Consider the following 25,590-nt stretch of genomic DNA (forward strand, 5'->3'; position numbering starts at 1 on the left):
GTAAAGTATGCATTTTCGGACCCCACACTTGATGATGAAACATGCTCTATTTACAATTATCTATCGATCCCGACATTTCTGAGTTGGTTGCTCGTCATAACCTTTAGGGGTGATTTTCTCAAAAACGCGGGGGTGCTGACCAAAAATATCTTAAGATTCCTTCGTTTTAGGTTGTACACAAGTGACCTGCCAAATCTGAGCCGAATCGGTTGGCCGTGTCTGCGGCCTTCCCCTTGTCTGTGTATCCTGGCAGTATGCTTTGGAAATTATTTAAAGGGAACAGTGTTACGGAGCACCTCAAGTAAGCTCCCCAATCATACTGTAATCATCGGTGAAGACTTCAATTACACAACAATTAATTGGGAAAATTACAAGTTTGTTAGAGATGTACATGACAAGACATAATGTGAAGCATTACTAAATGCCTCCCTTGAAAACTACCTGCAATAGACAAATAGGAACCCCACTCATGATGAAAATAAATTGGATTTAAATGTCAACAAACACACCTGACCTCTTTGAGGTTGTCCACATCGAAACTGGTATCAGTGATCATGACACATTTGTGGTACCAATGGTTACCAAAGCACAAAGGACAACTAAAACACGTAGAAAGAGAAAGTCTATTAACAAAGTTTCAACAACCAGCTTTAAATGATGACTCTAGGAATATACTACAACTCCCAATGTATTGCTCACATAAGAATCATGAGGGTATGATTAGAAAAAACACTGCACTTCACAGGCATTCACACAATCGTTCTCCCCACATTCCATATGTGAATGGAAAGGGAAGAAACACAAATAACTGGTATAATGGAATGTACCCTCAGCCATGCAACTCATGGTGGTTTGCAAAGTATAGATCTAGATGTAAATGTACAAGTGGCAGTGAAAAACAACAGCTCCAAGCAGCCTCCAATTTGAAAAAAACATTAGCTGCAAAATGCAAAAGAGGTGGCTTGTTGGTGCTACATATTTTTCTATATTTTAACTATATCTAAGTTCACTCTGCAGTGTTCTTCATTGGCAAGACAGTGCAGATGTTGGCGCAGAAACAGCTAAGTAAAAAATCAGTTGATTTGCACAGTTATTTATACACACATCAAATAAAGTGTTGCATCACCTCGGTTCCAAGCGACCAAAGACACTGCTAGCTAGGGCATAACCACCTATGGTAAACTAACATACGCAAACAGCGACAAACGTCGGTAAGCCCCTGCATATCAGCAACACTGACTGACAACTACCAGCTGCTATTAGAGCCGACCAACAGGCCACAGCAGGGACACCGACGAGCTCGCCCACAGACACACGAACAATCTCCCAACACTCCCTCACACTGTGCCTCCGGTATATGACCTATCGGACACAAGACCGATAACAAACCTAACTGTTGCAGGTTGCAGGACGCTGAACGAGGACTCTGTACCAGCACCCAGCGCCAGCCGCTGAGCAGCACAAACGCACGTCAAGGTATCGACATGCATGATACCCACTACTAACAAAGCCTATCCTTGCACAACCTATCGCAGGCAGCAAGACAACCGCTACTGCTCTTGCCGCCCGACCTAACTTTCGCAGAGGTTTTTTTCCCTTGGCTCTTGCCTTGGCACTTTTTTTCCTCTGCGCTTCAAACCGCTACCCTTCGTCAGATTTCGACCAATCTAACTCCAGATGAGCGCGTATTAATGGTTAATCCTAACCAGACGTACGCAAACATCGCAGTACCCACATCCTGCGACACCTCACTTTAGTGAATACTAACCCTTATGCAGAGATGGCAGTAGACCTTTTGTGTTGGCCATCATGCCGGTGTGGGCGTGGAGGGGCTCCACCTCTTGTAAAAAAACCTCGGTTCCAAGGTTCCACAACCTGTACAGAAAATTGGAATAGAGATCAACATAAACATCATTTCTGTCCTTTTTATTGCTCATGAAAACCACACATTGCATGTTATACCACCATACAGCAAGACCTTCAGAGGTGGTGGTCCAGATTGCTGTACACAGTGGTACCTCTAATGCCCAGCAGCACGTCTTCTTGCATTGATGCATACCTGTATTTGTCACGGCATACTATTCACAAGTCACTGTTGATCCAGATTGTCCCACTCCTCAACAGCGATTCGGCATAGATCCCTCAGAGTAGTTGGTAGGTCATATCGACCATAAACAGCCCTCTTCAATCTATCCCAGGCATGTTCGATAGGGTTCATGTCTGGAGGACATGCTGGCCACTCTAGTCGAGCAATGTCACTATCCAGAAGGAAGTCATTCACAAGATGTGCACGATGGGCGTGCGAATGCCTTGCCAATATGCTGGCGATATGGTAGCACTATCGTTCACAGGATGGCATTCATGTATCATACAGCCATTATGGTGCCTTCCATGACCACCAGCGGCATACATCGGCCCCACATAATGCCACCCCAAAACAGCAGGGAACCTCCACCTTGCTGCACTTGCTGGACAGTGTGTCTAAGGCGTTCAGCCTGACCCCGTTGCCTCCAAACACATCTCCAATGATTGTCTGGTTGAAGGCATGTGTCACACTCATCGGTGAAGATGAATGTGATGCCAATCCTGAGCGGTTCATTCAGCATGTTGTTGGGCTCATCTGTACCATGCAGCATGGTGTAGTGGGTCCAAAGATGGACCTTGCCATGGACATCGGAAGTGAAGCTGCGTGTCATACAGTCCATTGCACACAGTTTGAGTCATAACACGAAGTCCTGTGGCTGCACGAAAAGCATTATTAAACATGGTGGCATCGCTGTCAGGGTTCCTCTGAGCCATAATCCATAAGTAGTGGTCATCCACTGCAGTAGTAGCCCTTAAGCGGCCTGAGCCAGGCATGTCATTGACAGTTCCCGTCTCTCTGTATCTCCACCATGTCCGAACACCATCGCTTTGGTTCACTCCGACACGCCTGGACACTTCCCTTGTTGAGAGCTCTTCCTGGCAGAAAGTAACGATGCGGATATGATCGAATCACGGTATTGATCATCTAGGCATGGTAAAACTACAGACAACACAAGCCGTGTACCTCCTTCGTGGTGGAATGACTGGAACTGATCGGCTGTTGGACCCCCTCCGCCTAATAAGCACTGCTCATGCATGGTTGTTTACTCTTTGGGCAGGTTTAGTGACATCTCTGAATAGTTAAAGGGACTGTGTCTGTGATACAGTGTCCACAGTCAACGTCTATCTTCAGGAGTTCTGGGAATCGGGGTGATGAAAACATGTAAAACCAAACTTCAGAATTTTCCTGTGTGCAAGTTTCATGTGCCAATTTGAAATTCTAGATTCACGTATTTTACCGTATTTACTCGAATCTAAGCCGCACTTTTTTTCTGGTTTTTGTAATCCAAAAAACCGCCTGCGGCTTAGAATCGAGTGCAAAGCAAGCGGAAGTTCTGAAAAATGTTGGTAGGTGCCGTCACAACTAACTTCTGCCGTCGAATATATGTCGCGCTACTCAAGCATGCTTTGTGGGCACACAGATAAATACTGGCGCCAAAACCTCTGCATCAGTAAATAAATTAAAAAAAAAAGGTAGAAGACGAGTTTTTTTTCTCCGGCCCGAGTTTTGACCACTGCGTTTTCATACATTATCCAGCGAAGTAAATACAAATTCCGTATTGTTCATCTTCGAATGTAGCAGAATTTCAATGTACTACGAAAATCCGACTGGCAAGACTGTTATGGATGTTTGTCAATATGGCCAACTCTACGTTCCGAGTTTTTTCCAACCTGTGAGAAGAGATGGTTGCTAATAGGAACCTGATGAAATGTGAATCACATTCAGTATTCTCTTCACCTTAAGAATAATACCAATATAAACATTTTGCCATGTATTCTTTCGTGTTTGCTGCAATCTCATTTAAATCCTGTCTGCCTAATAAACTACAAAACTAGAGTGAGACAGCAGCAAACGCGGAAGAATATACGACTCGAACCAAACTACTGTAGCTGTATCGTCATTCATTCGGCCTAAATTATGTCTCATATTACAATGGACCAACTTTGTTTCGATTTGGAGGTGCGGCCTAAAACTTTTCTCTCCCCTTGAATTTCGAGTCTCAAATTTCAGGTGCGGCTTAGATTCGGGAAATATTTTTTTTCCTTTATTTCGAGTCTCATTGTTCAGGTGCGGCTTAGATTCGAGTAAATACGGTACTCTTTGCCTCGCATAATCTTTCATTGATTGTATCAATACCTGTTTGAACTGTGATATAGAGTGAAATTTCAAACATTTGTGAGTGCTGCGATAAACTCTTACAATTACTGTCAATTGTGGGCCTTAACTTATTTGTGCTCTTTTACAATGTTTGGAAGCAGTGGACCTATCCTCATTCAAAACAATCATTTTCTAATTTCACTGTATAATTACATGAGAAATAGATTATTTTGGAGAATTTTCGGAGACTCAACAAAACTATATTTTCCTAAGTTAGCAGTACGGGTATTTTTGGATTCACTAATTTCCTGGTAAATCAGAGTTTGTCTTTCCCTGTTACTGCCAAAGAATATATCACAGTGAATTTGGCCGTATATCAACACAAATAAACACATGTTTTTGAGAATTTTTGGAAGTTACCATTGTTCTGCACATAATCTAATTTGTAGTAAATTAGTGTTTGTCATTTAGTAACTGTAGCACATATCCCAACTAACATACGAGGTGCATTCAAGTTCTAAGGCCTCCGACTTTTTTTCTCCGGACTGGAAAGAGATAGAAACATGCGCATTGTTTTAAAATAAGGCCGCGTTCATTGTCAATACGTCCCAGAGATGGCAGCACCGTATGGCAGATGGAATTTTACTGCCAGCGGCGAGAATGAGAACTGTTTTAAATACTTGAAATGGCGACGTTTTCCTTACTTGAACAGCGTGCAATCATTCGTTTTCTGAATTTGCGTGGTGTGAAACCAATTGAAATTCATCGACAGTTGAAGGAGACATGTGGTGATGGAGTTATGGACGCATCAAAAGTGCGTTCGTGGGTGCGATAGTTTAATTAAGGCAGAACATCGTGTGACAACAAACCGAAACAACCTTAGGCTCGCACAAGCCGGTCTGACGACATGATCGAGAAAGTGGAGAGGATTGTTTTGGGGGATCGCCGAATGACTGTTGAACAGATCGCCTCCAGAGTTGGCATTTCTGTGGGTTCTATGCACACAATCCTGCACGACGATATGAAAATGCGAAAAGTGTCATCCAGGTGGGTGCCACGATGCTGACGGACGACCACATGGCTGCCCGTGTCGCATGTAGCCAAGCAATGTTGACGCGCAACGACAGCATGAATGGGACTTTCTTTTCGTCGGTTGTGACAGTGGATGAGACATGGATGCCATTTTTCAATCCAGAAACAAAGCCCCAGTCAGCTCAATGGAAGCACACAGATTCACCGCCACCAAAAAAATTTCGGGTAACCGCCAGTGCTGAAAAAATGATGGTGTCCATGTTCTGGGACAGCGAGGACGTAATCCTTACCCATTGCGTTCCAAAGGGCACTACGATAACAGGTGCATCCTACGAAAATGTTTTGAAGAACAAATTCCTTCCTGCACTGCAACAAAAACGTCCGGGAAGGGCTGCGCACGTGCTATTTCACCAAGAAAACGCACCCGCATATCGAGCTAACGTTACGCAACAGTTTCTTCGTGATGACAACTTTGAAGTGATTCCTCATGCTCCCTACTCACCTGACCTGGCTCCTAGTGACTTTTGGCTTTTTCCAACAATGAAAGACACTCTCCGTTGCCGCACATTCACCAGCCGTGCTGCTATTGCCTCAGAGATGTTCCAGTGGTCAAAACAGACTCCTAAAGAAGCCTTCGCCGCTGCCATGGAATCATGGCGCCAGTGTTGTGAAAAATGTGTACATCTGCAGGGCGATTATGTCGAGAAGTAACGCCAGTTTCATCGATTTCGGGTGAGTAGTTAATTAGAAAAAAAAAATCGGAGGCCTTGGAACTTGAATGCACCTCGTATAGTGCTACATCTAGTTTCCCCTAAAAGAGGAGTGTTTATTATCTAATTTTATCATAAATTAAATCTATTTTCAAGTTTGTTAATAACTATAATGAACCTCAAAATGTTTTACGAAATCAGTAATGTTTACCAACAGATTTTCTGTTGCCTTAAAACTCTTTTAGTGTATTTGCTTCAATTCTCGTACGAAATGTATAATTTTTTTATCTCAACACACATAAAAGATAATCAGCAGGCTTAGTTCAAAATTATTTGTTCACTGCCCTGTAAATACATTGCACCAGCCAAAATGCAGCCCCACTCTGAATGCTGTTTTTGAACATGGAATGAGTTGCGTAACATTCACAAGTAGTTGGAAATCGCCCTGACTACTGTCAAATGATTGGCAACTGCTGTGAAGAGTCTTGCACCTGTGGTAGTAGTACCAAAGGTACCTCTAGTACATCCTTTCCTGTGGCTCCTATATCCTCTGCGAACAGTACAAGATCTGTCGTGACCTGTCCTATTGAGTGTGAGTGACAATTCAATGGTAGACTTAGGTGTCCTGTATAGTGTGAACAGGGACCAGAGAAGATTAAGGGTGTTGTACTGATCCTCCTAACCAACAGGTTCAAGGTGCTGTCTTTCCTGAAACTGAGACAGTGGGACCTACTTCACCAGTTTTGTCCAATATCAAGAAGACGCAAACACAAAAGGGTAGGGGCTTGTTAATCGTCAGAAGTCCTATAATGAATTATGGTAACCATTAGGGAAATGTCAGCAAGGAAAAGGAAAGGACACCAGGTGAACTCAGTGTGTATGCCTGGAGGCCACATTCAACATGTTGAAGAGGCTATTCCGGCAGCCATTGAGAGAACAGGGTGCAAGCAGCTGCAGATTGTGGCACACATTGGAACAAATGATGCATGTCATCTGGGCTCTGATGTCATGTTCCAATCATTCCAGTGACTTGCGTGCAGAGTTTCAATGAAGCCCACAATTTGCAGTACTATACCCAGAACTGACTGTTGCCTCTTGGTTCTGAATCAAGTGGAAGGACCGAGCCACACACTTCGAAAGTTCTGTAACAAGCTAGGCTGTGACTTCCTGGACTTGCACCATAGGTTTGAGAACTGTAAGGAGCCTCTAAATAGGTCAGATGTGCACTACATATCAGAGGCTACTGCACAGGAAGCTGACTGTGTGTGGGCTGCACACAAGGGTTTTTCTAGATTGGATGACTCTCCATCCCATCTAGATAGTGACACAAATGTATCTGTGTAGGATCGAATGAAATGCCCCCACTGGTGACAGTATTAAAATCATATTGGTTAACTGCTGAAGCATTAGTAACGAAGTGCCTGTGTTCAAAGTGCTCCAGAAAAGCACTACTAGGTACAAAGAGCTGCTTGAAACCTGAAAATGATAGCAGTGAGATTTTTTGGGGAAAATTTAAGTGTATGTAAAAAGAATAGGCTAATGGCAAATAGTGGTGGTGTATTTGTTGCAGTAGGCAAGAAACTCAGATCCACCGAGATAGAAGTTGAAGCTGCAAATGAGATTGTATGGGCAAGACTCAGTATCAGGGGTAGGCATAAAATGGTAATTGGATCCTTTTATCACCCACCAGATTCATCTCCTGATGCAAGCGGAAACTGTAGAGAAGACCCCAGTTCACTTGTACATTAAGTTCCCCAATCATACTGTTATCACCGATGGAGAATTTAATGACCCAAAAATAAACTGGGAAAATTACACTTTCGTTAGTGGTGGGCGTGATAAGACATCCTGTGAAACATTACTAAATGCTTTCTCTGAAAACTACCTAGAACAAATAGTTTGGAACCCCACTCATGATGGAAATACGAGGGTTGTTGCAAAAGTAATACCACCTACTTTTTGTGATGACTTTGGATGTCCGCACCAGAAGTCACTTGTGTAGTACTCATTCTTGAACCTTCCCCTTTCATTTGCAGGTGGTTCCATTGTTCTGAATAGCTGGCACCAGCAGAGGAGTGTTCCAAAACAGCATCTCATATGGATGCATTATAAAAAGTGACGTATGATTGAATTCCTCACTGCTGAAGAAATTGTGGCAATTGAATTCCACTGATGCTTGCTAAAGGTGTACGGAGATGATACAATAGACAACAGCAATGTGAGCCGATGGGTATGGCATTTTGAATGTGGTGTAAAGTGCGTGCATGACGAACCACAACCCGGTCAACTAAGCACAGCTGTCCTCATTCGGAATGAAGAGCGTCTTGATCCAACTCATCTGTGCTGATCAGTGGATAATGACCAGAGAATAGTGTGCAAAGCTGAATATTGGCTGTAATGCCTTGAAAGCAAGGTTTGAATATCTTGGTTAGTGCAAAGTCTGTGCGAGATGGGTCCCATGGATGCTTACAGAAGACAAAAAAAGTCATCAAATGGAAATTTGTCATGACCTGCTGGACCAATATGAAGCTTATGGTGACAATTTTTGAATAGCATCACCAACAGAGATGAGACATGGTGTCACCACTATGAACTGGACTCCAAAAGACAGTTCATGGAATGGCAACATGCAGATTCTCCGTCAAAGAAGAAATTCAAGACACAGCCATCTGCAGGCAAAGTGATGTGCACAGTCTTCTGGGATTGCCAGGGTGTGGTTCCTTTGGATGTCCTGGGGCCTGGAAAAATTGTGAATTCAGCAAGCTACAAGGTGACGCTGACAAAGCTAAAAGGCCAAATTTCCAAGGTAAGGCCAGACAAGAAGACCAGCTTTCACCAGTAACATGATAACGCCAGGCCCCACACCAGTTTTGCGACCATGTAACTCATCGCAAAATTTGCCTGGACTGTCTTACCACATCCACCACACAGTCCCAATTCAGTGTTTTTAGACTTTCATCTCTTTGGGCCTCTGAAAGGCGGACTATGTGGGGAACATTTTCAAGACTCGGATGCTGTTGTCAAAGCCATAAGGAACTGGTTAGCCACAGCTGGTTCTGATTTTTACAAGTGCGGCATGCAGGCTCTGGTTCATCATTGGCAAAGGTACATAACGAATGGTGGTGATTCTGTGGAAAAATGACAGTCTGCAGCTGAAATAGTGCTCTATGTAGCTGTGCTGTTGTTATTTGTGTATCTCCTGTAGCTTCCATGAATAAAAATAGGAGGCATTATTTTCAGAACGACCCTCGTATATTGGATCTAACGCCATCAAATAGACCTGACATATTTGAGGATGTCAACATCAAAACTGGTATCAGTGATCATGACGTGGTTGTGGCAACAATAATTATCTTGGTACAAAGGACAACTCAAACAAGTAGAAATATATATATGTTCAACAAACTAGGTAAAACATCTGTCATATCTCAATGAGGAACTTTGAAATTTCAGCACAGGGCAGGAGCATATAGAGGAATTATGGCTCAAGTTTAGAAGAATAGTTGACCATTCACTAGACAGGAACGTATCCAGTAGAACAGTAGGGATGGAACTCTCCATGGTATTCAGTAACTGTAAAGAAACAGAGCCTACTGCATAATAGGTGTAAAACAAAACATAGGACTGAAGATAGAGAGATGCTGTATGAAACACATTTGGCAATCATGAGGGCAATGCGTGAAGAGCCATCAGTGATTTCCATAACAGAATATTGTCAAATGATATTTCACAAAAACCACAAAATTCTGGTCCCTAGCGAATGAGATAGGAACTGAAACTGGGGGGGTAGCAACGCAAAAGCTGAAATGCTTAACTCTGTTTTCAAACGCTCCTTTGCAATGGATAACACAGGCAAATTAGCCAAATTTCATCTTTGTACCACTGAAAAGATGAGTGAAATCAGTATTAGTGTCAGTGGTATCAAGAAACAGCCGCAATCATTTAAACTGAATGAAGCTCCAGGGCCCGACAGTATCCCTATTAGATTTGTTTGTTGTGGTCTTCAGTCCTGAGACTGGTTTGATGCAGCTCTCCCTATTAGATACTATACTGAATTTGCGACTGAATTAGCCCCTCTTCCCTTGTAGATGGGTGTGACCCTTGCTTCCTATGACTACAATATGAATGAGTTACTGTTGGAATTGGCCAACTCATACAAATACCACAGTGTAAAACTTTGTAAGGATATGAAATGAAATGATCCATAGGATCAGTTATGGATAAAGCAGTTGGTAGACTTTGGTTTATTGGTAAATAGTGAGAGAGTGCAATCAGTCAATAAAGCAGATTGCTTAAAAATCATTCATGCGACCAATTCTAGAAAGTTGATCAAGTGTGTGGGACTCATACGAAACAGGACTAACAGGGGATATGGAATGCATACATAGAAGGGTAGCACGAATGATCACAGGTTTGTCTGATATGTGGGAGAGTAACAGAGATACTGATGGAACTGGAGTGAAAGGCTCTTGAAGATAGACGTACAGTATCCTGAAAAAGTCTACTAACAAAGTTTCAAGAACTGGCTTTAAATGATAACTCTAGGAATACACAACAACCTCCACTTATCACTCAAATAGGGATCATGAGAACAAGATTAGAGTACCTACAGCACACGCAGTGCCATTCAATTAATCATTCTCTCTGGGCTCCATACATAAACGGAACGGGAAGAAACCCTTATAACTCGTACAATGTAAAGTACCCTTGCCATGCACTTAATGGTGGTTTGCAGAGTATGGATGTAGATATGAATAAATCCTGCTGCAGTGTCAAGCACTGTCACTATATGGACAATAAAATGACACTTTAGCGGAATGAAGAAAAATATGTTTGACATTCACTTATGTAAAAGGAAAGAGAAAAACAATGTTAGTCAAATTTATAGCTGTACTGACAGGCATAAGACTAATGAACTCTAAGTAGCTACATATTATTATAATTTACAGGTACACAATGAATGGAGACAGCCATAAATGATTTCAAGGATTTTTTGAAGATGGTGAACAGAACTCGAAAGTAAAGAGGTTGCTTACAATTAAAAAGTCAGTCTAGTACAGATATTGGTTGTAACGCTGACATCAGACTGTACTACACCTATAGTGACATTTGGGCAAAGGTGAAAGACTAATTTCTTTGAAAAGGGTTTAATCTTTTTTTTTTCCTTCTAGAAATCACATACACTTCTTCATAAGGAATACAAAGAGAAAAACGGATTCTCAGCACCTCCCCTGAGGTTTACATAGCGTCTGAAGACACCAGTTTTCTGCATTGTTGACTTTTAATACTAAACCGTATTCAAAGCCAGATGTATCACTTAAATCGGAGATCAGCATGCAGACTACTGCATCAATGCATGTACATATAGTTTACAGTATACTTATTACAACACCAATAAGAAACCCATGGTTTGTGTAAAGTGAGTATGGAGGACAGTCTGCAGTTTTATCTGACATAATACATATATATTTAACTAAAGATCATCTGCCAAGTGCAAGGCCCCTTTTACACAGCATGGAGCACATACCTGACTGACATTTCTGTGTGACACTTGTTCTCACATGCCCGAGTCAAAGAAAAATATTGATCTACAATGAAGTCACAAGCAAGAAACAAGGAAGCAAAGTAAGTTTTCATTCTTGTGAGGAGGTTTATTCATGTAAACACATACAATGCAACAAGTAATGCAGACCTACAATTGCCTCAAACCACTGACACCTACTCAAGAGCAACTGTTATAGAGCCATGTTTCTCAATGTTTTTCCCTTTATTTCACACAAAACAAAAGGAGAAAGAGGGGACCATACATCATTCACAAAAGTAGAGCTACAAGGATCCAATATAAATTAAAAGAAGGCAATCAAACACAAACCTGAGAGAATACGAAGTTCTTTTTTTTTTTTTTGCAGAAGCTAAACCAAATGACAAAATGTAAGATATATAAGAAACATAAATTGCAAAGTCAACTAAATACAGTAGAGCACTGGTAATTCGAGCCCCAGTATTTCGAGGATCCGTGTAGTTAGAGCTAGTCTTTAAAAAATTAAGTTTTACGTAAACCTAGATTAAAACCAATTTTCATACATTTCCTACATGTCATATGTTGTCCACATGTACAATTTATGCACTTTCGAATATGTTACATTCTGAACTTACTTTCAATTTTCCACATACAATACAAGTAAAACTGTTCCACTGTGAGTTTTCATTCCTAATACACAGAAATAACCTTGGCCTCAGACTGCTAATGCGTTTCTATTACAAATGGACAGGTACCATTAGGTTCCGAGGAGTGTGCTTGCTCTTTCTTTGTCGATCTTTCACTAATTGGGACTGCCTGACAATCAGCTGTACAGTGTATAACATCCTTATTGCTAACCATATTGCTGTGCCTACTCAGCAAGTGTTCATTAAAATACAGTACATATTTTACAACATTGGCTGTCGATTGATGTATGTACTGTAGTTGGTTGTGTTGTAACATCTGTACCGTGGTGAGCCCTCCTGTGGCACATTAAGTTTGAAGTGTTATATGTATGCACGGTGTACTGTATATATGTAACTGTGTGTTTCTTAATGTTTTAATTCATACATTACAATGAATGGTAGAAGTAAGAGAATTTGTGCCACTGAATGTGAAACTGGAGGCTTTGAAAAGAGTAGACAAAGGAGAAACATAAAAAAAAAAAAAAGCCTTTCTGCTGAGTATGAAATTGGAGAAGTTACAGTTGGAGATTGATGTAAAAACAGAAACAAAATTGAGAAGTTTTCATCAAACAAAAGTTCTATTTTGCCATCTGAATGGAAGTCAATGAAGAAGACTTGAGTATGAAAAAAAGCGTGAAGTTTTGTTTACTAAACAGAGACAAAAAGGAAATACAATTCTGGGTCTATTCTGCAAGAAAAAGGTGTATTTCTTAGAAATGAGTTAATGGAAGGTGAGGACGATTTTACAGCAGATTCAGGATGGTTGGATAGATGGAAGAAGCAATATGGCATAAGACAGCTTGACATTTGCAGTGAAAAACTTCCTGCAAATTCTCAAAATGTCACACAATTTTGTGAGAAATTAGGAATAATTATACAAGAAGAAAATCTTACTCCTGTATAACTGTGAAGAAACAGGGCTACATTACAAAATGCTTCCATCTAGAACTCTAGCCTCAAAAGAAGAAAAGCCTGCCCCGGGCTACAAAAAGCATAGAGAGGTTAACAGTTCTTGCTGCATCGAATGCCAGTGGAAGCCATAAACCGAAGCTACCAGTAATAGTGAAGTCTGCTAAGCCTCTAGCTTTAAAAAACATCACTGCCTTTGCACTGCCTGTTACATTTGTCCACCAAAAACCTGCTTGGGTATACAAAAATATTTTTAAAAAGTACTTTTTCCAATATTTTGTTCCAGAGATCAAAAGATACCTAAAGAAAAAGTGCTTGCCTTCCAAGAAATCTAACACTTGACAATGCTGGTTCAAACCCTGACGAGGAAGAATTACAATGTGACTGAACTTGTGCATTGTTGTGACCCTCTAACATGTCGAGTTTAATAAGCCTATGGACCAAAGCGTTTTACAAAGCTTTGGGGGGGGGGGGGGGGGGGGGAGGAGGTATTGATTGTCAGCGTTTGCTTCAGATGCTTCTACAAACAACAGACAGTGAAGGCAACATCAAAAAATTTCAGAAAAAAGGGGAAAAAAAGCTATGATAAAAGACATAGTTCACTGGATAGCTGATTCATGGTCTGAAACCAGGGTGAAGACACTAAAAAAGTCTTAGAACCAGATTTTTACAGAATGAAATGGATACCTACAGTACAGACGAACAAAACCTACCATTGGCAGAAATGTTGGATGTGAAAATGTGAATGCGAATGAGGCTCAGAATGGGTGAACAGTGGTGAACAGTTTGAATGACCAATCTTGCAATTGTTTAAATGGTCAGTGAACCCACTGAAGACAGTGATGACAAGGAATTGCCTGAAAAAACTGTACCAATGATCACGCACATCAAAGATTTAGCAGCACTAGCTGTGGCATTGCATTGCAGCAAGCAGAAGCTACTCCAACTGACACCATGCTTCTTAGAAGATGGCATGACATTGCTGCTAAAAAATGAGGTTGTATTTTAAAACAAAGGACTAGGGACAATTTCTTTAAAATGCAACTTATATTTTTGTAATTTGGAAATATGTGCCCATATATGTACATACAACACAGGTATGTACTATACTGTTTTTATTTATTTTTTAATCATTATTGTGCTCATTAAATATTTATTCATGATTTATCCATTGATTTAGTATTATTTTCATATTATCCGAGTTTTTTATAATTTGACGTAGCCTTAGTGCCAATTAGCTCGAATTACCAGGGCTCTACTGTAATTACATAAACGCTATTGCTCTGTAACAGATATGTAACAAATCAGAGTTTATCTTCCTTCAAAGTAACATGCAACTGAGAACTGAAATGCATGCATTCATACTTTTTACCAAAAATTTTCATACAGTGATAAATGTACCTGTATCCCAAAAAGGTAGATATAGATGCTAGAAGTGTGATAGCTGGTGTTATTGTATTGCTAAAAGACTGCAAAAATGCTGCCTTCTGTAGCTGCTTTCTTTCAAAATTCCTAACAGCTAAAACAAAAGAAGGTAATATTTTGATGTAATAACATGGATCTCTTTTTATACATGTGTTTATGTACTACAATATGAGAATTAACATGACTCCAAAAATATAATGAAACACAACAACAAAAGACAAACCATCATGCCACAAAACTAATTATGATAAAAATACATATGGAACATTAAAACCAACAGTGAAAGAAAGATACTGATGTCTACTACAAAAGAGTTGCCCTTTGGCAGACAAGACACTGTTATCAATTCACCACGATGATTAAAAAAATAGAGTAATGTGAGCAAAAACCTGTCCTGTACACACACACACACACACACACACACACACACACACACACACACACACACACACACACACACTTGGTTTATACAATCTGAAGATATCAGACTCATAAAAAATATCAGACCAATATTCTTTACAGCTTCAAATAATAAATACACTGTGAAAAACTATTCTGTAGCAGATTTTCTGGCCAGTACTTACTTCCAGGAGACAAAATGTATAGTACCACCAACAGACACATATAATAGGACAGACACTAGCCTCGCTTTTGGAAATACCCTCGGGAAGGAGAAAGGGAAGTGTTGGAGAAAGTTAAAAGCCCGTTTGTGTCTCCTTCTCGAAGAAGGATAGGATAGTGTGTGTTGGCAACACTATACATTTTCTGTCCTAGGGGTAAATACTTACCAGCAATTATGTTTCATACAATTTTTTAAATGTGTCTTGAGTGACTTTTCCTTTTGATACACACACTATCTGATTCATATGTCCTATAAGATTTTTTAAAAGTTATTTAATCTTCATACTAATTAAATTATATTAAGTGATACTTGAAATTCAGTTTCCTAGCTATGAAATGGATACACAGAAGGACAGTACTACACTTTCCAGAAAGATCACCAGTGATATTACTGAGAGGGTATCACTCATTCTTAAAGAACAACTCTCCTATGCCTCAATTATGAAAATGATAAATTTGCAATGGACTGTAGCACTTGTTAAGCATCAATACTGTTAATGGTCTGAAGAGAAAGCATTTCACGTGAAAGTAGCAGGTTGATCCACAAAAGGTTTGAAGTCCTGTGTATTGTATAAAAGAACAGAAACCATAATTCTGTATGTGCCAATAAATTGTTTTTGTATGCGAGAGAGAATTATCTGCAGTTATTATTATCATGATTATAATTATTATTATTAGTTGGGGCACTGCTAAAAAGTAAACCATTTTATGGGTATAATCTCATCCTGAAAAAATACCATCCCAACATTCCATATTTTCTTTGAAACAGAAAGTATTCATAAGCATTGAAGTTGCATATCGATTTAACCGTTCATCAGATTACTCCACCCAACAAACATTGTAGCACTATTAAGTACAGTGGTATAAACAGCAAGAATCCTTAAAACTGATCTCGAAATCGTAGAAGTGAGACTAAACAACTTTTCCCCTTTTAACTGATGATCACAACACACCTTGAGCATGAGTACAAAAGTATAATCTCATACTCACTTGCAATTTTGTTGGCAAAGCTGTCTTCCCAAGCGTACATCTTGATAAGACGTATACTGTTTAATATTTCACTCATCAGTCCAACTCTCTGATCTGTAACCTTTACTGTACTAATACGGACCATACTTGTTAAGCTAGCAATCCCTGCCTGAAAATGAATCCTTATGACAGATTATTACATTCAAAATGAGTAATACAAATAGTCAACACAAATTATAAAACATCACTGATTACCATAACTGGATAGAACAGAAGGATAACAACATTTCCAACCAATGCCCATGGTCCAAGAACAAGAAGAGAATATGCAACACACATCACAAACATCACTGGGGTACCTGGGGGTGAAAATTATTGTCCAGTTAAATTCTTGTTGCCAAAAATTTTATTTCAAATTCAGCATTTATAGTCATTAAATTTACTAACCTAGTAAGAGGACACCCATATGGCAAGCTTCAAAGATTCTTTCCTGCTCATTTGTTACAAAGGTGAGTATTTGACCCAGCACTCTGTCTCCTCCAGTTCGTAGTAACAACATTTTCTTGTATATAAGGTGTTGCATAGCTCCTTGCACTCTTGTTGCTGAAAAAGATTTTTGATATTAGGTACAGTGAATTATAGAGCATCATTATTTTTCTCACTGTGCACTAAAAACTGGTACATGACTAACAGCAATATTTACAAATATAATAGAAACTATATAATTTAATACAGTTGTATCCGATATTAATATGGAATAATAATCTAGGACAATCAAACGTAACGCAGGAGGATCTGTACACCACGTTTAAGATTTGTATGTGCTAAGTAAGTTTGTGAGGGGTAGGAAAGATAAGCTGTGGTTCAATAGCCATATTAGAATGTTGCTATGAAAACAAGGAGCACTTTCTCACAGAAATAAACAAAACCAAAACCTTCTTTGTAAACAAAGGCTGAAAGATACCAAATAGAGTGTACAGAGAGAGACACAAGAAGCATTCAAGGACAGCAAAAGTATAAATCTGTTTGCCTATCTGAAGAATAATCATGCAAAGTTTTGGCATTATTTAAAATTAGTACATGAATCAAAGTCATCCATACAGTTGCTCAGTTTTCAAAATGGCAGTCAAACGGACACACAGAAGGTCAAAATACTGAATTCTACCTTCTGAAATTATACCACTAAGGAGAATAATTGTATGGTTCCTCCTCCAAACTGTCACACAAATCCCAAAATGGCAAATATTGAGATAAGTGGCAAGAGAATGGAAAATTATCTAAAATCGTGCCAACAATGGGAGGGCAGCCAGATCTTGCAGATTCTGAAGATATTATATGAAAGAACTTGCTTCCCTTTTAACGATAGTTTTTTAAAGGTTGCTGTAGCAACAAAGCACTACAAGTAACTGGAAGAAGTGTAGGTCATTTCAAGATGAGTCATTTGACAAACACACATGAATACAGGCCTGTATTACTGATGTAGAATTTTGGAACACACTTTATGCTCACAATTTACAACTTTTATGGAGATCAAAAACTTTTCTGTAGGAATCAACATGAATTCTACAAAGAGTGATAATGAGAAACACATCTCACTCTGCTTCCCCTTGACATCCACAAGGCAGCAGACAGTGGACCAAACTTTATGTTGTTTTCCTTGATTTCCAGAGGCATTTGTTACAATTCTGTACTGCAACTTAGTGAACAAAACACATGGACACAGGATAATGGGCCATCTTTGTAGGTGACTGAGGACCTTCTAATAGGTAAAACTCAACAGCTTGTTCTTCATGGGAAGAAATTATTACATGTGATAGTAGTTATGAGCATACTCAGAATGTTATAAAGCAGTTACTGCTGACAGTATACATAAAGTATCTGGTAGAAGTTTCACGAGTCTCTTCAGAGATGATGCTGTTGTATATAGGGAAATAGCAACACCAGTAAATGGTAATCAAATGCAAGAAAACCTACGGTTGATTGACATTTGGTGCAAGAAATAGCAGCTGAACTCCAGCCTAAACAAATGTAACGTATTGTGCATATACAGGTAAAAGGACTCACTGTTTGATTACACATTTGGTTGTCAATAATTAGAAACAGTCACTGTTGTTACATATCTAGGAGTCCACATCCACTGGTATTGAAAATGTTAGGATGGTGTCCGAGAAATTCATTCAGAAAATCTTACATAAATTTAATTTACCTGCAAAGAAAGTAGCTTATAAAACCTGTAAACAAGTGATTCTTGAGTACTCAATATCAGTTGGTAACCTTACCTCATTCTATTAATGGGGGAAATAAAAAGGACAAAGAGCACAGCATTGCAGCAAGAGTTTGTATAGCAAATAAAGTAGAGTCTTGGAGGTAATCATAAAGCTCTTGTGACAAACTCTACGACAGTGGTGATACGCTCGATGGAAAGGTTTAAGACTAAAATCCCAAAAATGCATGTTCCAATAAGAGGCATGCAACATATTTCAAAGCTCATTCAATGAATAATACACTACAATTTTTTTCTCAGAACCCCTTATCCTCAAGAGTTAGAATTTGGTGACAATTTCAATCATTATTTCTTTTGCATGTACCATTTTACTAGCCTGTCTCCATCACATTCTATGGACTTACGCCAGCATTGTGTAAGAGCATGTATTCCCTATTGGTAGTAACACTTGTCCTGTCCTCGTAGCCCTGTTTCACAGCATGAATTATGCGCTCATCAGATGGAGCTCCCTTGAATTTCTTCTTTTTTGTGATTGTGGATGATGCCACTCCAGTGACCACCTTTCAGTTACTGGCACAAAGTGATGCACCAAGGCTTCATCTTCTGTCACTTGTCACAATCTGTGACAGGAAAAAATTCTAAGCTGACCTCAAACTACTTCAACAGTTCAGGTGAAATGACTATTCTTTGAATCTTGTGGTCTGCTGTGAGCATTTGTGGAATCCATCCTGAGCACACTTCTACTATATCAAAGAGTGTCTATCATTGCACATGCACTTTCAATGCTCGCTGGTAGCTGTAGAGCCAACTTTCCAAGTGGTGATGTGCCATTCTGCTCAGTAATGACATCTGCACAACACACAATTTCACGAGCTGTGGCTGTCACAGGACATCCTAAAATGATCAAGGAGCTCAGTCCCTGCACTTCAGATGCTTCAGCTTTTTTTCTTTTTACCCATTGCCCAACACTACTCTTAACATCTGGATCATTACCATACACTGCATACAAAGTTTATGTATGTTTTTTCCCCCAACAACCAAGAATTCAATAACAGCATGTTACTTTTTACGAGTGTCTTACGTAGACACCATTTTGAGGGTTCACTATGATTCTGCCATCTGTCAGAACTGTTTGAAACTTCCCATATGTGCAGAAGAAACATCAAATCTGAAGCAGCTAAGAGTACATTTTCTTATATATACATTAAAAGCTGTAAAAACAACTGGGGCATTTTTTACTGAACGACCGTCTATACTCCCTCCCATACAAACCTCACTAAATGACCATTATGGTAGAATCAGGGGTTTCTAAGACCATATGGAAGCTTACGGATATTTACTTTTTCCCATATACCATTCTGAAATGAGAGTGGAAAAGGGAGTAATGATAATGATACATTAAGTATCATCTACCACACACTGTAATCTGGCTCACGCAGAACACATGTAGATGCAGATGAAATCAGGGACAGAAATCTTTAACAAGCATTACACCATGAATTTTATGAACCAAAGGTTACTCTGACTGAAACAGGTTGACACAGTACACATGTAGATGCAGAATTATGAAATCATGGACTCCTTTAACAAGCATTAAAACCATGAATTTTCTGAACCAAAGGTTACTTTGACTGAAACAGGGGAGAAATAACAAAAGTATAGAAGATATAGGGGCAAAGTAAAGGGAATGACAGATCCAACAGCTAGCTGTATATGCATGATAGAAATTGACTGTCATGTAGCACTCATAATACAATCATTGGTGGGCATGACACTACAAAAATCCTGCTGCCTCTCTTAATTCCATTAATGAAGAGACAGATATGATCCAATGGTTGAAAATTGAAGGACGTGGATAATTTAGGGTACTATGAAAAAGAGTATTATTATTATTATTATTATTATTATTATTGTTGTTGTTGTTGTTGCTGTTGCTGTCATGAAAAGCATGACTTACTGTCTAAAGCATAACTCATTGCAAACACTTCAAAATGTGCACAATTAATAAAGATTCTGCGTGCCACTATGCGACATCGATATTTTCACACTGGAAGTCTGTAATGAATAATGTGGCATGAATAATCATCTAACAAACAGATTAGCAACTTTAAGAGAATGGTGTCGGCCCACTCAAATTCCCAACCCAGCTGTGTCTGCCAACTGTTACACAGTGCCTGCACTAAACAGCAACAGAAACAACAACAACAACAATCAGACTTCATTCAAAACATTGTCAGCAGGCAGCAATTATTTTGAAATTCCGCATCGGTGAAACAAAAGGAACTGCAACATAGTCACTGCAAACAAAGCAATTTAATTAGTTGACTCTCAAATATTATAAGTAATAGCAATTATCTCTGTATGTGACAATAAGGGATCCTCACACACTGAGCACTGAGGAACATCTCTCTGAGAGGATGTGTATACTTATGTTGTTGTTGAGGTCTTCAGTCCTGAGACTGGTTTGATGCAGCTCTCCATGCTTCTCTATCCTGTGCAAGCTTCTTCATCTCCCAGTACTTACTGCAACCTACATCCTTCAGAATCTGCTTAGTGTATTCATCTCTTGGTCTCCCCCTACGATTTTTACCCTCCACGCTGCCTTCCAATACTAAATTGGTGATCCCTTGATGCCTCAGAACATGTCTTACGAACCGATCCCTTCTTCTGGTCAAGTTGTGCCACAAACTTCTCTTCTCTCCAATCCTATTCAATACTTCCTCATTAGTTATGTGATCTACCCACCTAATCTTCAGCATTCTTCTGTAGCACCACATTTCGAAAGCTTCTATTCTCTTCTTGTCCAAACTATTTACCGTCCATGTTTCACTTCCATACATGGCTACACTCCATACAAATACTTTCAGAAATGACTTCCTGACACTTAAATCTATACTCGATGTTAACAAATTCCTCTTCTTCAGAAACGCTTTCCTTGCCATTGCCAGTCTACATTTTATATCCTCTTTACTTCGACCATCATCAGTTATTTTGCTCCCCAAATAGCAAAACTCCTTTACTACTTTAAGTGTCTCATTTCCTAATCTAATTCCCTCAGCATCACCCGACTTAATTTGACTACATTCCATTATGCTCGTTTTGCTTTTGTTGATGTTCATCTTATTCCTCCCTTCAAGATACCATCCATTCCATTCAACTGCTCTTCCAAGTCCTTTGCTGTCTCTGACAGAATTACAATGTCATCGGCGAACCTCAAAGTTTTTATTTCTTCTCCATGGATTTTAATACCTACTCCGAATTTTTCTTTTGTTTCCTTTACTGCTTGCTCAATATACAGATTGAATAACATCGGGAAGAGGCTACAACCCTGTCTTACTCCCTTCCCAACCGCTGCTTCCCTTTCATGCCCCTCGACTCTTATAACTGCCATCTGGTTTCTGTACAAATTGTAAATAGCCTTTCGCTCCCTGTATTTTACCCCTGCCACCTTTAGAATTTGAAAGAGAGTATTCCAGTCAACATTGTCAAAAGCTTTCTCTAAGTCTACAAATGCTAGAAACGTAGGTTTGCCTTTCCTTAATCTTTCTTCCAAGATAAGTCGTAAAGTCAGTATTGCCTCACGTGTTCCATTATTTCTACGGAATCCAAACTGATCTTCCCCGAGGTTGGCTTCTACTAGTTTTTCCATTCGTCTGTAGAGAATTCGTGTTAGTATTTTGCAGCTGTGGCTTATTAAACTGATTGTTCGGTAATTTTCACATCTGTCAGCACCTGCTTTCTTTGGGATTGGAATTATTATATTCTTCTTGAAGTCTGGGGGTATTTCCTATTCATTATTAAACCTACTCCTGCATTACCCCTATTTGACTTTGTGTTTATAACCCTGTAGTCACCTGACCAGAAGTCTTGTTCCTCCTGCCACCGAACTTCACTAATTCCCACTATATCTAACTTTAACCTATCCATTTCCCTTTTTAAATTTTCTAACCTACCTGCCCGATTAAGGGATCTGACATTCCACGCTCCGATCCGTAGAACGCCAGTTTTCTTTCTCCTGGTAATGACATCCTCTTGAGTAGTCCCCGCCCGGAGATCCGAATGGGGGACTATTTTACCTCCGGAATATTTTACCCAAGAGGACGCCATCATCATTTAATCATACAGTAAAGCTGCATGCCCTCGGGAAAAATTACGGCCGTAGTTTCCCCTTGCTTTCAGCCGTTCGCAGTACCAGCACAGCAAGGCCGTTTTGGTTATTGTTACAAGGCCAGATCAGTCAATCATCCAGACTGTTGCCCTTGCAACTACTGAAAAGGCTGCTGCCCCTCTTCAGGAACCACACGTTTGTCTGGCCTCTCAACAGATACCCCTCCGTTGTGGTTGTACCTACGGTATGGCTATCTGTATCGCTGAGGCACGCAAGCCTCCCCACCAACGGCAAGGTCCATGGTTCATGGGGGGGGTGTATACTTAGTAAAGCAGAAAAATATTCAAACTAAATGTTTCCATTAAAGAAGATTGCAGAAAACACTTTACCTGTTTATCATACAATATTTTCTCAGCTAATGAGATGTGTACTTATTTACTGCATTAACAAAATGTTCTCTCTCAAACTTAACCAACAATATACCAATTTAAAAAGTTATCATCTAGCTTGCAAGAGGTCAACTGTTCAGTGTGGCAGTCAGAACAACGAACTAACATGTTGTACTGTGTCTATTTCTGAATATTCAACATGAAGGTGGCTCTTGATAGGTAAAGTGTGCAGCTGCATTGCATTCTGTTGCTCTTATTTTTAATTTCTGGGGACGAACTGCAGAGTAGGACATGTTAGATAACCATGTAGTGCACCTCCTTAGCTCAGTGGCCAGCATGTCTGGCTGCTACACAGAGGACCCAGGTTTGATTCCTGGAACTACCAGCAGAGTTTTGCTTGGTGAAAGGACTGGAATGGGATGCACTAACCCTCTTTTTTTTAGAAGCAGATCGAGGAGTTACTTGGTTGAGAAATAGCACCTTCAAGGTCAAGAAAGCCAACAACAATCAGGGGAATGGTGTGCTGATCCCATGACCCTCTGTACAGCATCCGAATTATGCCACTGGCACAGTACAGCAGTAGATGGTTAGACCCAAACGCCCTGTCTGGGCCAGAATACAGAGCTTTGTTTTTATTCTTTAAATGACCAACTGCATACTGGGTATAGATATCTTGTCTAAAAATGGCACTCTCTTTCAAATCAACAATGCATCCAATTCACACAGTCAGTTCTTTTCAGGTGCTCTTAGAAAACAGATCTATGCTTTTTAATGAATCCAGTAGCCTACCTGACAATATCAAAATTTGTGGCTGGTTTTAGAAAATAAATTTGATGCACACTGCTCCCTTAACCACTGATGGTGAAACTTTTTCTTGACAGATGCAGATGTGTGGAGCTCCAACTATGACTGTTACTCTCAATATATCAGGGAGGAGGGGGGGGGGGGGGGGGGGGGGGGGGAGTATCAATATATCGGAGGAAACAATATTGACATACCTGCCTACAAAAATATTGGCTGCACATAGTAAATACACTGTCGATTTTAGAGCTGTATATTTAAGTATTGATTTATTATTAGACAGTCTGTAAATCAACAAGCTAGCAGCCCGCCTATCATCCTTAGAGCAAGCATTGAAAGGAAAATGATGCAAATTGCGGCTTGATTATAACCATTTTGCTACCAATGGTAACTGCATGTAAGTGGCACAACTGAAGGTGTCTGATGGGTCCATTGTTTGGCTTCTACCAGTTTTTCCATTCTTCTGTAAAAATTTGTGTAATTTTTTACCATACTTTTTTACCATACAACTGATAGACTTTCTTTGGAATTGGAATTATTATATTCTTCTCAAAGTGAGAGGGTATTTTGCCTGTCTCATACATTTGCTCATCAGTGAAAGATTTTTGTCACGGCTGGTTCCCCCAACGCTATCAGTAGTTCTAACAGAACGCTGTCTCCTCCCGGGTCTTGTTTCACCTAAGGTCTTTCAGTGCTCTGCCAAATTCTTCATGCAGTATAATATCTCCCATCTCATCTTCATCTATGTCCTCTTCCATTTCCGTAATATTGCCCTCAAGTACATCTCACTTGTATAGAACCTCTGAAATACTCCTTCCCTCTTTCTGATTTCCCTTCTTAGCTAAGGACTGGTTTTCCATCTGAGCTCTTGATATTCATACAGGCAGTTCTCTTTCCTCTAAAGGTCTCTTTAATTTTCCTGTAGGCGGCGTTCATCTTCCCCCTAGTGATATATGCCTCTAAATCCTAATATTTGTTCTGTAGCCATTCGTGCTTAGCCATTTTGCATTTCCTGTCTATCTCATTTTTTGAACGTCCGTATTTTCTTTCTCCTGCTTTATTTACTGCAATTTTGTATTTTCTCCTTTCATCAATTAAATTCAATAGCTTTTGTGTTACCCAGGGATTTCTACTAGCCCTCATCTTTTTACCTACTTGAGCCTCTGCTGCCTTCACTATTTCATCTCTTAAAGCTCCCCCAATCTTCTTCTACTGTATTCCTTTCCCCTGTTCTTGTCAACTGACCCCAATCCTCAATCCAAAACTCTCTACAACCTCTCGTTCTTTCAATTTATCCAGGTCCCATCTCCTTGAATTCCTGCATTTTTGCAGTTTCTTCAGTTTTAATCTACAATTTATGAGCAATAAATTGTCATCAGCATTCGCATCTGCCCCTGTAAATGTCTTATAATTTAAAAACTGGTTCCTAAATCTCTGACTTACCATTATATAATCAATGCGAAATCTTCCGTTGTCTCCAGGTCTCTTCCACCTATACAACTCACTCTCATGATTTTTAAACAAAGTGTTATCTATGATTAAATTATGCTCTGTGCAACATTCCACCAGGCGGCTTCCTCTTTTATTTCTTTCTCTCAGTCCATATTCAACTACTATTCTATTCCTTCTCCTTCTCTGCCTTTTCCTACTATCGAATTCCAGTCCCCCATGACCATTAAATTTTCATGTCCCTTAACTATCTCGATAATTTCTTTTATCTCATCAGACATTTTTGCAATCTCTTCATCATATGCAGAGCTAGTTAACATATAGACTTGTACTACAGTGGTGGTTGTGGGTTTCATGTCTATCTTGGCTGCAATGATGCATTCACTATGCTGTTCATAGTATTTTTTTTATACTGTATCAAACCTATTCCTGCATAATCCTTATTTGATTTTATATTTATAACCCTATATTCACATGGCCCACTGTCCTGTTCCACCTGCCAATGAACTTCACTAACTCCCACTACATCTATCTTTAATCTATGCATTTCCATTTTTTAAATT

At 39.7% G+C, this 25,590-nt stretch overlaps 1 protein-coding gene across 1 annotated transcript in view; it reads right to left on the reverse strand.

Moving 5' to 3' along the window:
• Nucleotides 1-25,590, reverse strand: part of LOC126088199 (ATP-binding cassette sub-family C member 5-like) — a 274,779-nt gene that overhangs the window by 148,503 nt on the left and 100,686 nt on the right. Inside the window, exons 6-9 of the mRNA XM_049906328.1 lie at nucleotides 16,504-16,659; nucleotides 16,312-16,415; nucleotides 16,078-16,225; nucleotides 14,443-14,560 (exon numbers count right to left, since the gene is read on the reverse strand). Coding sequence (XP_049762285.1) covers nucleotides 14,443-14,560; nucleotides 16,078-16,225; nucleotides 16,312-16,415; nucleotides 16,504-16,659 — 526 coding nt within the window. The remainder of the gene's footprint in view (nucleotides 1-14,442; nucleotides 14,561-16,077; nucleotides 16,226-16,311; nucleotides 16,416-16,503; nucleotides 16,660-25,590) is intronic.

Source organism: Schistocerca cancellata, chromosome 1, assembly GCF_023864275.1.
Source record: "Schistocerca cancellata isolate TAMUIC-IGC-003103 chromosome 1, iqSchCanc2.1, whole genome shotgun sequence".
In the NCBI taxonomy this organism is placed as follows: Eukaryota; Metazoa; Arthropoda; class Insecta; order Orthoptera; family Acrididae; genus Schistocerca; species Schistocerca cancellata.